The sequence below is a fragment of the Wyeomyia smithii genome, chromosome 3 (genome assembly GCF_029784165.1).
Source record: "Wyeomyia smithii strain HCP4-BCI-WySm-NY-G18 chromosome 3, ASM2978416v1, whole genome shotgun sequence".
NCBI classification, from domain to species: Eukaryota; Metazoa; Arthropoda; class Insecta; order Diptera; family Culicidae; genus Wyeomyia; species Wyeomyia smithii.
In genome coordinates, this window is record NC_073696.1 from 91,893,479 (window position 1) to 91,905,815 (window position 12,337).

General features: G+C 40.5%; 1 protein-coding gene across 5 annotated transcripts in view; it reads left to right on the plus strand.

Moving 5' to 3' along the window:
- Positions 1 to 10,915, plus strand: part of LOC129727357 (protein numb) — a 97,623-nt gene extending 86,708 nt beyond the window's left edge. For 4 of the 5 annotated variants that reach the window (XM_055685126.1, XM_055685128.1, XM_055685127.1 and 1 more), the window contains 3 exons: positions 6,112 to 6,638; positions 6,756 to 7,004; positions 7,067 to 10,915. In XM_055685126.1, the coding sequence (XP_055541101.1) occupies positions 6,561 to 6,638; positions 6,756 to 7,004; positions 7,067 to 8,356 (1,617 nt within the window). In that variant the 5' untranslated portion in view covers positions 6,112 to 6,560 and the 3' untranslated portion in view covers positions 8,357 to 10,915. The remainder of the gene's footprint in view (positions 1 to 6,111; positions 6,639 to 6,755; positions 7,005 to 7,066) is intronic. The other variant, XM_055685130.1, reaches the window with a different exon arrangement.
- The last annotated feature ends 1,422 nt before the right edge of the window (positions 10,916 to 12,337 follow it).

A 12,337-nucleotide genomic window follows, 5' to 3' on the forward strand; every position in this document is an offset into this window, starting at 1 on the left:
AATTTGCTCTCCGCTTTGCCAGCAAAATATCCTGCAGCGTACGATGGTAACTGTTGCTGCCGTTGGCGAAATAAAGGTTAGGTATTCCGCAGTGCCTGGAAGTTGACTCGTATGCAGCTCTCGTTTCCTAATGTCTAACAGCTATACTCCACTCGCTATTGTGTGACCAACTAGACTGAAGCTGAATTTTCTACACGCAGTCTTTTGTATCGAGTTCAGCGTAGATTTTTTGCCATAAGGGCGTGGCCACGCAGTTTCGAGAAAGACAAACGGAACAAAACACATTGTTGAGTCAAAATATGTAGGCAGTGGAATTTATTCCGTCCATGTTATTGTTATCCGTGCTCGGGAAACAAGGGAAAAGCAAGGAAAATGTATGGGAAAGATTGATTTTTAAACTTTTGACCTTTTTTCACCATCAAGCAGTAAAGCAACAATGTTAAACATTATATCAAACAATTGTTTCACATTTTATCTATCCACCGACATAGAAATGACTAAGATGCATTAAGTCGTTCGCTTGCTATAATCGTTTGAAATCTGACGCAACATTTGCCAGTTTTATTTTCTATTTCACAAAATGTAATCTAGTATAGAAAACAAAGACGTAGTCCTACGTCAAAAAAAAAGAAATAAAGTGGGTGGGTGGTATCTAAGACACGACCGCATGGCATTAGACGACAGTATTTTTATATTCCTTTAAAACAAATAGTAGACGGAATTGTAATTCTAGTATTTTCTGTACTTTTATCTAACAGTACATTTCTAAATGCGGAGACGTTCAAGACCTATGAATAATAATATATACTAAAAGAACGGATCTTTTTTTATAAGCGCTGTCACTTCAGAAAAACTTTTCTTCGTAGCTGCACTACCAAGATAATCATTTAAATTAGCGAATTGGTTAAATTTTCCTATCTTAGCAACAAGCAAACTCAACAAGATCATCTGAAATCGGAGACCAGAACGTTGGAGCGGAAATTCTAAGATTGGAAATTGTTTGACATTAAACCGATCAAACTAATGCTGGGTTGGCTGTATTTTGAGAAATTACGTTTATTTCAATAACTTGAAAAAGCAAGAACTCAATTACACGCTTTTTGCGTAGTTGTTATCAAAGTTTTGGAGAGAAACAGGAAAATATATTACTTCTTCAATTATGATTTAGAGCATTCATAATTGTTTCGATGTTTTTCACGATAAAGACAAGTCTGTTATTTTTCTCTGTGTACGACTCGATGGCGTGCGCTTTTATAAATGACTAATATTTGCCACCAACTGCTTTCTGCTGCTTCAGAAAGAGCCATCCGCTTTACCGACCAACGAACGAATGATAAATTCATTTCGATGGCGTGCGTATGATATCGGTACAGTTTTGGAATGAAAATGATGGGGTGAAATGTTCGAATGGTACCTTTTACATCAAGATTTCGTCAGTTATTTGGAAAGAGGGAGGAGTTTAGTAGAATAGGGAATGGCAAGAAAAGTAAAACAAATACAGCAACAAATTGTTTACAAAGTCATATCGGTTGTATACGTCAGTGTCGGCTGGCCTTGGGAAGAGAGTTAGTGATTGGTTACTCGGTATGATTTAAACAATCGATGTTATTTTCCAATTTTTCAATAGTGTAGCTCAAACAATAGGTTGTTTTTGTTACATAAATTTGACCGTAAAAAAATTCTGAGCGGTTGATGCCAAAACCTCGATATTCTGAACAGAAATAACTGATATATTAGCGTTCAAAACCTAATCCCTTTTCTCTGGTTTTCCCTGGTTGAATTACTAGATTTTCAGGTGCCTAACTTTGAGATAGACGTTAGTCCAACGTCAAAACTCGATTATAAGATTATTTGAATGGCTTTTATCGCTATCAGCAACGTTTTGTAAAGGAAAAATTTCCAAAAAGTCTCAGTTACCGTTGATTCTTGTTCTCTGGTTATTTCAGGCCGAATTTCCAGCCATTTTTGGCACTTTCGCAGTTACCCTTAGTTCTCCTTACAACCGCCAGATATACGAGTGGAACCCGGCACGAATTGACCATAGTACCGATCTTTTCTTTCTTTTCACGATCAGCATCTAGCATCCGTTTTGGAATGAAAATGATGGTAAGATGTTTGAATATTACCTTTCATAAAACTCCAGTAAGCGTGGCGTGTGTACTAGAGTGAGTAAAACAACAACAACAACAAATTGTTCCAAAGTCAGATCGGCTGTAAAATTTAGTATCGGCTGTGCTTGTGAAATAAGGTTGATTGGTTGTTCGATATGATTTGGACAATCCATGTTATATACCAATTTTTTCAATAGTGTCTCAATCAATCTGTTTGAGCATGTCATCATGGAGCCCTTGCTCGCTCACTGTAAAGCTTTTATGAGCATTGACCAACATGACGGTATGGTGAAACGTGCTCAGACGGATTTCATTTACACTGACATGACAGCTGCCTTCGAATAACCTAAACCATCGCTAACCATCTCAAAATTTGACAATCTTGGAAATAAAGGGAATCTACCACTATGGTTTAAATCGTACCTTACCGGTCGTCGTCTAACCGTTACTATTAAAGACTACCAATCCTCTAATTTTGACGCTACGTCTGGAATACCGCAGGGAAGTTACTTAGGACCGCTTATTTTCCTGTTCTATTTTGATGACGTGAACCTAGTTATTGGAGAAGCACGGTTTTCTTAGGCGGACGACCTTACACTATATATTCAAGTTCACACAATTGAAGACTGTCACTTCCTTCAAAGTTAGCTAGATATTTTTACCGATTGGTGCCATCAGAGCCGTATGGACGTTAACCCATCTAAATGCTCGATTATATCATGTCCGCGGAAAAAACAGGCCTTATATTACAAACACGCTTTACTTTGAACTAAAATCGAGCGCTGTTTACGCGTTTAAGTTAAAGACTAAAGGGTAATTTTGGATTTCCAGCTCACATTCAAGCCTCACATTTCGTTCTCCGTCGACAAAGTCTCTAGAGTTCTGGGATTCACAGATTTCCATTTTTTGTGAGAATTACCGTGTTCACGGAGACATTATCATCACCTCCCCCCTCCCGTGGACAAGCGTGGACATTTGCGTAGGTACCTCCTATCCCCTTAAGTTATCAACAGTAAATGTTGATGTCCCCTTATGAAGTGAAAAAAAGTTAAAAGGATGTGTATGAGCCACGACTACGAGGTCAATGTAAAATTACGATGTAACCCCCAAGAGGCGTTGTTGAAGTCATTCGAAAAAAAATATGTGCAATTTTCTGAGCAAGACTTAATTTTTGAAAAATGTTTATCGTTGTTCTTTGATTTTTAATGAAGAATAGAAAACTGCTCGAAATACCTTAAATGACAGTTCTCCCATATACCGTACATGGGCAAACTGTCATTTAAGACATTTCGAGCAGTTGTTTATTTTTGCTCAAAAAATGCGGTTTTTTTTTTCAAATGACATAAAAACTGGGTATAGCTTTAGGACCCAATTGTCAGTAGAGCACCACTGCATCGTCGAAAAACAAAACCAATACTGCTCAATGAGATTGTTATGCAAAATTCTAAATTTTATATAAAAAAAAAAAAAGAATTTCACCCTATATAAAGCGATACTAGGCTATTTTAGGCTGTTTTCCAGAAACCGGAAGACGCCATCTTGGATTTCAAAATAGTATCTGTGATTGATTTTTGGCCTCTGTATATTATCCCGATTACGGCAATAGGCATATTGGGACTTAATGCTGTTTTCCAGATAGTCTCCCAGATGGTCTCGAGGTACTAACAAGCCAGTCGTCGTAAGTTCGAGTCTCGGCTCGGGAGAGACTGTTAGTGTCAGTAGGATAGTAGCGCTAGCCCCGCAATTGTCCTGTACACTAAACAGTCGGCTGCGAAGTCTGTGTAATAATAAACAGAAGGTCAAGTTCCGAATCGGAATGTAGCACCAAGGCTTTGCTTTGCTTTGCGGTTTTCCAGAAACCGGAGTTCACCATCTTAGAATCCAAAATGACGTCTGAGTCGATTTTAGGCCTTTAGAAATCAACCCGGTTCTGGAAATACTCATAGTAAATGGTTTTTGGCGTTGCCTTTAGCTCTGATTGGTCGAAAGCAAGCAAAGTGAAGGCTTGGTACTACGTTAAGGTGAAACGGTATTGAAGCCACAAACGGTTGATTTCGAGCCACTTCGAATTTCAGAAGCACAAGATTCGGAAATAGATAATGCATTCTCTGTGAGAACGCTATTTTATATTTGCTTTGCAGCAATAGCGTTTCCACAAGTGTCGCATTAAATGTTACCGAGTCTTGTGCTTTTGAAAATTCGAAGTGGTGGCTCGAAGTCGGCCGTTTTTGGATTTCATACCGTTTGTCCTCAAGCATCGGAGCTCGACCTTGTGTTCATTATACACAAACACTGATTTGTTAAAAGCTGCGTTCAAAACAAGGCTCTACATTTTTCAATAATACAATAGTTTTCAATCGATTACTGCAAGAATGAAGCAATTTCGTTGAAAGCTGACTGAGTTATAGGCATTTGAAATTGAACTTTTTCTTGACGCTATCGATGTTTGAATTTTTCATTTTACAGCCTTTTTCAGAATGTTACCGTAAGACGCGATTCTACGTCAAAAAAGCAACGTAATTATTTTTCCTCGATAATTTTCAATTATCTTTGTGTATATATTTTGTTCTTATTTTTTGTTTTTAAGTTATGACCTTTCAATAGAAAATCTAATCAGTTTGAAAAACGGTTTATATTGTTTTTTTTTTATTCTCACTTATTTTCCGTCGGTCTAGTTCCGCCACTGTTGTGGCCAATCACCGACGCCCAGGGAGGCGACTCCACACCCAGGATCCTAACTCACGACCCGTTTATTAACGGACCGGCGCCAACGGCTTTACTTCCTCATGCGATGGAAGGCGTGATCCCAGAGATTTTTCGCCTCAGAAAATCTCCCGGTGTCGGCTAGGATTGAATCTAGACCAGTTGGGTTGGTTGTGAGTGGATCACGCCACCTCACAACCATCGACACCTATGTCGGCGGTGGGATTCGCACCCAGGCGTCGAGCGTGGTTGGCAGAGACGTTACCAACCACACTAGGCCCCCGCTCGGTTTATACTGTATCATATTACATTTTAATCCGTCGTAATTCATCATTCTGCTCTTTATAGTATGCAAATTTACGTAAAAATGGTACACTTCGATGCAACTGTTTTCTCCAAAGAACTAGATTTTTTTTAAATTTTGATTAAAAGGTTATATGTACAAGACTAATGGTTCTGTGGTCCCCGTGGTTCTGTGGTTTGCGATGTCGTTCGGCTAGCTCTCCCACACACGGTTGTGATGTCTAGTTGAATTCCCGATCAGGTCGAGGATCTTTTCGAGCTGGGAATTTTCTCGACTCAGCACTGGGGCACGGTGTATCGTTGTACTTATCCTACAACATGCAAAATGTGCCAAAAACAACATCGATAACGAATATTCTCAACTAATCTAGTTGACCGAGACCGCTGTTAGCCCTCCAGGCTAGCGTGCGATATTGTTGTTTGTACAAGATCAAAAAGCAGTTTTCAAACACAGATCGACAAAGCCTTTTTCAACCAAATGCTATCAGAGCACAATTCTCTGATTGGTTATTGCTTTATTTATTTGTAAACTGATTGGATACATTTTCGCGAGTTGTAGTCTAAAAGATTTTTTAAGTCAGTTTTGTTGTCTTTTATCTCGAAAATTGGTGGCGTGTTGCTTCGAAATCTATAATTTATTCTAATATGGATTTAAAATGGTTGGGTGCGCTCACCGTTTACTTTGATTCTTGGATTATTATTTATCCAACCGAGCGAATAATTTGAAACATTTATTATGTTTTTTGAAACTTGCTGAAAAACAACTTTTCATGAAAATTGAAATCATGTATAATCCAATTGATTTAAACCGCTCTAATCCACTTACGCTGACATCGCCAACTTTCCAGTTCAGTCGCCATCTAGCACAAACATACGCTCCGGTTTTCCATTGCCTCGGCACTGGCTGCCGGCATCGAACCGAGCGTAATGCGTGTTCCCACAGCACTCGCAAATTACACATGTGCCTAATGAAAGCCATCGTTCGTCGTTACAGCAATAACAATAAAAAATAATAACAGCAACGATCGACGACAACCACACGGCGACAACGGCAGGACAAAGCGACGCGCCAGTCATTCCCAAGGCTCCGTCAATTGTAGTTTGCGGCATCGATTTTGACTATCACGGCCGCGTCCAGAATCAGTTATCGGACCGGTGTGGATGTTGAGGAAGCACGCACGCATCAACTCTTACGGAACGCGCTATTCTATGACCTCAGCGAGAATCGTCACCACATTAGTCGTCATCATTATCGTCTTCTGCGTGCCATTGTGAAACCCGTGTCTGCACTCTCCTCGAAAACGAATTGAAATCTCATGAATGTGATAATTAATCAACCTTAGAATTTATTAAATTTCGCGCCACATATCTTCGAAAGCGCTAGAGGGTAGATTAACTATTTCTTGCTTTGCTTTGAAGCCAGACTAGAAGAAGATTTAGGAGATGGGAAACTCGACGTCGTCGCATGAACCGCTGGAGCGGGGCTTCACCCGGGGGACGTACGGCGATGTGAAAAATACGGTTGGTACAGCCAGAGTCTCTTTCTACGACTACTACGACTGTTTTGATTAACGCTTTTTGTTTTTTTATAACCTTGATCTTATCTAATGCGTATTGTTTGTTTAATCTTATCAACAGAAGGCCGCATCTTTTCGGCACAGCAAACGGTCGCCGAAGAAGATGGACCGGTTGCGGAAATCGTTTCGCGATTCGTTCCGGCGCCGCAAGGACCGTGTCCCGGAGGCGGCAAAACCACACCAGTGGCAGTCCGATGAGCAGGCCGTGCGGTCTGCTACTTGCACGTTCTCGGTTAAGTACTTGGGATGTGTTGAGGTCTTCGAGTCCCGCGGGATGCAGGTGTGCGAGGAAGCGCTGAAGGTTTTGAGGGTAGGTTGAAGGTTCTGTTTTGTTGTAAACGGTAATGAGTAACTCATTTTAATTCATTTTAGAATTCTCGGCGTCGTGCAATAAGAGCCCAGCTTCACGTCAGCGGTGATGGTCTGCGGGTTGTTGAAGATGACACCAAGGGACTGATTGTGGATCAAACCATCGAGAAGGTTAGCTTCTGTGCACCGGATCGGAATCATGAGCGTGGCTTCAGCTACATTTGTCGAGATGGCACTACGAGGCGGTGGATGTGTCACGGTTTCTTGGCGTCCAAGGATTCCGGCGAGCGGCTGTCGCATGCCGTAGGTTGCGCGTTTGCTGTTTGTTTGGAACGAAAGCAGCGGCGCGATAAAGAGTGCGGTGTAACGATGACTTTTGACTTGAAGAATTCCACTTTCACGAGAACTGGTTCCTTCCGGCAGCAAACGATGACGGAAAGAATGAACAGCGTGGACACGGCGATAGTGACCCCCACGCAGAACAATAACGTTTCAAAACCAGTCAATCCGTTTGCAATCGAGCGACCGCACGCCACGCCTTCCATGCTGGAACGGCAGGGAAGTTTTCGGGGATTCACTCAAATTGGCCAGGCGTCTCCCTTCAAGCGACAGATGTCTCTGAGAATTAATGATCTTCCTTCTAATGCCGAACGTCAGCGTGCATTCCTGGAACCAACTACGCCACATCGAACAACTGTCTCCCCGATACCGGAAGTTTCACCCCAGCCTACGGACACCGTTAGTCAGCTGTGCCAGGAGCTTAGCCAAGGACTGTCGCTGCTAACCAAGAATGACGCTGACGATTTTTACTTGGAAAAGGAGGCAAAGAACTTGAACGCTGTCCCTGTCACTAGCAATTCGGTGATCGGAAATTATGTCAAAATCTCGTCCACCACTAGTCCAGTGGATCTTACGACCACCAGCACTAATCCAATAACGTCTGTCTTCAATCCCAGCCCCGTAGTCCTGTCGCAGCCCACGGTTCCACCCCGGTCACTATCACCGATGAAGCAACAAACGCTGGATCTCACGCACAGTTCGCTCGCCACCAGCAACGTAGCTCCCATATTTCCCTCAGCGTCGACCGTCGATACCGCCGCACAGAAAGTGTTCCCCGTGGAAACGGCCTCGCCGCTGCCCAATCCAGAGCAGTGGCTGGGTCAGATAGTGAAAAATGTGTCCCCTTCGCCTAGGAGAGCACCGTCCCTGCACACTCGAGCCAAGTCGCTGAGCGCTGCCGACCCCTTCGATGCCGAGTGGGTTGCGGAAGTTGCTCAGCCGGAGATTCACAGCACTAATCCTTTTATTTCGCCACCGAAGCCGCCGGCCGAAAGTTTTCAGGTGCATCTCTGAAATTGGCTGCGCGAGTAAGCTCCTTCAGTGGGGACGAAACGACGAACGGAGAAAGGAATTTCATGCAACGGTGCTTGGGGGGGCGAGGCGTTAGACAGTACATTGCTGATAGGATTTATACAGCGTATGAGTTCAGAATTTGTAGCTGGCGGAGCGTAGGGAACATGCATTGTGTACTTATTCAAATCTACTCAAACATTCTGATAGCATTTATTTTTCGAATGGAATTTTGAACTTCACGGTGTGGAATGATGGTTTGTCGCTGTGCGTTGCTCCTCGCAGGTTCTGCGATTGTGTTGTTGTGTTTGTCCAGCAAAAATTACTCGATCCGGCAGCTGGTTTGCCGAAAAAAACGGTCGGTTTCCTAGCAGCAAAGTAGCAAATGCAATTCTCACTGTAGCATTGGAAGATTCTAATAAGACACAGCCGTCACTTTTAATCAACTTGTTTGTAACTAAAAAAGCGCAAGAGCGACTAGTAGTTGCAATGAGGTATCAACAGCGGATTGTGAAAGAACACGATACAACATTGTGTGACATTATCATTTGCATCCAAGTGAGTTTTTAAAACTTGCTTGCACATCTATTCTCGGTTGTACATAAACCCTACTAACAGTGCAGCACACTTGAGTTGGATTTGAGTTTGAATCCTGCATAACAACAACTGCATAAAAATCGAATTGCGATGAAATTTGTGACGTGTTTACTGCAACAGTTTGTTGCATTGTCCTTTGAAGGCATAAAGTCAATCTAAAAAGAGTGTGCGGTGCAACTAAAACTCAAACTATTGTGAGGAAGCAGATTCAAGTTGAACTCAAACATGGAAAAAGGTTTCTTAGTTCCACTTTGCATAAGTTCCTGGCATCAATGTTTTAAAGCATCATGAAATACGCAGCTTAAAAACGAAAATGCAGCATGTTAATAACATAAGACGTTGCAAGGGCTACTTGAGTTATGGTTTCATGTCAAACAATACGACCGGTTCTGTGTGTTGACTGGCTTCATAGGTTAACAAAGAATGAAGATGTTTTTTCTCTTGAAATTAAGTTCACGGAGATATTTTTTTTTAAACTCAACGAACCAGTAGAAAATCTCTTAGTCGACAGCATGATTTTTACTTCTACGCACCAGCGACAGACTAATGGAATCGTTCTCGTTTGTAATGTATGATCAACCTAAGTCCGGAAGAATTTACTAATCAAAACACCTTGCGCAGGAAAATAACCACACATTACGTATTTGAAATGCTAGAGTGCAACAAAAACAGCTTAAATGGCTTTACCTGTGTATACCTTTAAATCTGAAACAACATGTAGCTCCCCTTCTCCCGATAGGACTATTATCCATTGTTAGGAGGAAATGAAAAGGTGCACCTTTTCTAGAAAAATAAAACCCGACGTAGTAGCCAATAGACTACTTAAGCCGAGGAAGATTATTTAGCGAACAAATGTATTATTCCAGTTGATTAAGAACTACACCCAAACACAAAATAAACACCTAAGCACAGATCCAAGGCAAGGCCCGTCATCTATTTTTGAACTGGTTGATTTATGAATTTCTAAGAATGAATTGAAAAGTTTTTTTTCTCATTTTGAGATTGCATATCATATGTTTATTTTGTTTGAATTGTTTATTTTCGTTCACGCTCAATGACATATGTGTATTGTACATCGCAAAGAGGTGTTAAAAAGATCTAGACTTTTTGGTCTTGTCTTGGGCATAGCTCACAAATTGCTTCAAAAGCTAGCAAGCATCGAATATCGGTAAAACCTATAGAATCTATAGGAATAAAGGACTACATTCACAAAAGACAGCTCGAGTGGAAGAACGGGAGGAAACGATGCAGCTTTTTAAAATAATAAGCCGGTACTTAATAATTTGAAAGAGTATACAATATAGGCTTCAAGTAACAATTAGCACAATTGTTTTAATGGTCGATACAGAATAAGATGAAACACACATCCAAACATGAAAATAAAACATAGTAATAACTGATAACAAACTAACGGAATAGAAATATTGAGACTAGGATGAGCATTCAATTAAAGTTCACTTCGCGACTGAATCGCACTCTTTATGTTGCGTATCACATATGATGCAAGCGCAGTTCAGTGTAGCAGGAAGTATTAGAGATGCGAAATGTTGTACTTAAGTGCGAATTGGTGGTTTGAAAGTTGTACATATACTTTTGCGCTTAGCTTACGTTTCTGTATGTACATATTTTGTAAATAAATTTGTTTGACTCTTCTTTGCGAAAGAGAGTTCAACTTATGATCGGTGTTACTAGCCACTAGTGAATGCTGACATAGCCCGCTTCTCGAACATTGTTAGAATACCTATCAGTTATTATTTTCGTTTTTTTGGGGGATATTTTTCATACGGGCAAATCGAGGTCCATACTAGGTTCAATGTATAGCGAATATTTGTACACTTAATGTTTCTATATTCCAGATTTATATCAGTATAGTTGTACAGAATAATATTGATCTTGTAACATAATTTCCAACATTGCGAAGTAAGCATACAGTTTAGAATAAAATAAATGTTCAGTGAAAATCAACTCTTAAAGCTTTTGTTTCTGTTACGATCTTCGTTTCCTTTGCCCAATGAAATATTTCGCCTTGGTGAAATATTTCCACTATCAGCTTCTTTCGGTTGGTTTGTTTCTTAGCTTATTATAATTATTTTAATTTTTTTTTAGTTGTTCCAATCTAAATCATACCTACTATCCTACAAAAATATGCGACATATCAAGTTAGAACATTAAATCACTAGCCTTTTAGCCGATGAATACACATTGTTAAAATATACAAGTATCTTGAATTTACCACCAGAATGAAACGGAACTTACTTCACTCAACTTTTACATTGTCGAAACAAAAATAAATCTAATTGTGATTGTTTTTATTCCACTAGTGAAAAAAAGTCTATTGATAGATATATTTGACCACACCCAGTTATACCTTACTGACTTAAAATCAAAACGCTTTATACAGCAAATCATACGCGCTCGGTTTCGAGCGTCGATGTAATAAAACAGACCCCGCTGCATGTTGCAAAAAAACGATAAATTGGTCTGCTGGAGCCATTGCAGCTTCTACACGCACTGGGCGAGGGGGAATCCGTTCCGGATGTCCCCTGTTAACACTAGAAGAAAACATAAGCAAAACATCGGACAGCCGTACCTCTAGTAGGAGGAAAATTGGCGCAATCAAAATGCTTTCAATGTTGCGTTCGTGATGTGGTAAGGACCCAAAATGCGATTACAGTATATTGTAGCCGTACCAATTTATTGAATTGTTGATAATTACCTATATGAGATACTGAATTATATTAATTATTATATATTGAGAATACGGGGGCGTACATAGTATTGATATTACAATAAAAATAACGAAAGACAAAAAATCAAATGAAAACAAGTGGTTTTACTTTTTAGTCAAGTTGAGAATGGTTCAGTTTGTTTAGATCTTAGACATGATTTTGCAAAACCCAAAAGGTATCCTTATACCACGACTGCGTTATTACCCAATTTTCAAACAATACAAACAAGCTTTCACCTAAAATTGTTTTTGGATTTGAAGAAACTCAGTGTCTGTTGGAAATACAATGCACGGATCGTGAGGCATTACCGAAAACGATTGTGTTTCTCGTAAGCCTTTTTGTTTACTTTGAATTACTTACTTACTTACTTTTAAGGCGACAGACCGATTATCGATCCAGAATACGTCGCCATATCCCTCGGTTTTGGGCTGCTATCCTCCAATCGCCCCTAACATCTATTTCGCATCCTCGTCGACAGCACACATCCAAAGAGTGCGAGACTTACCTCGAAGTCGACGGTCTCTATCGGAATTCCTGCTAAATATAGCCTTCGCTTGACACTCATCCGGAATTCTCGCTACATGCCCAGCCTACTGAAGCCTGCCGTGTTTTATCCGCTTGACTATCTCCGCCGATTTGTATGCCTGATACACTTGAT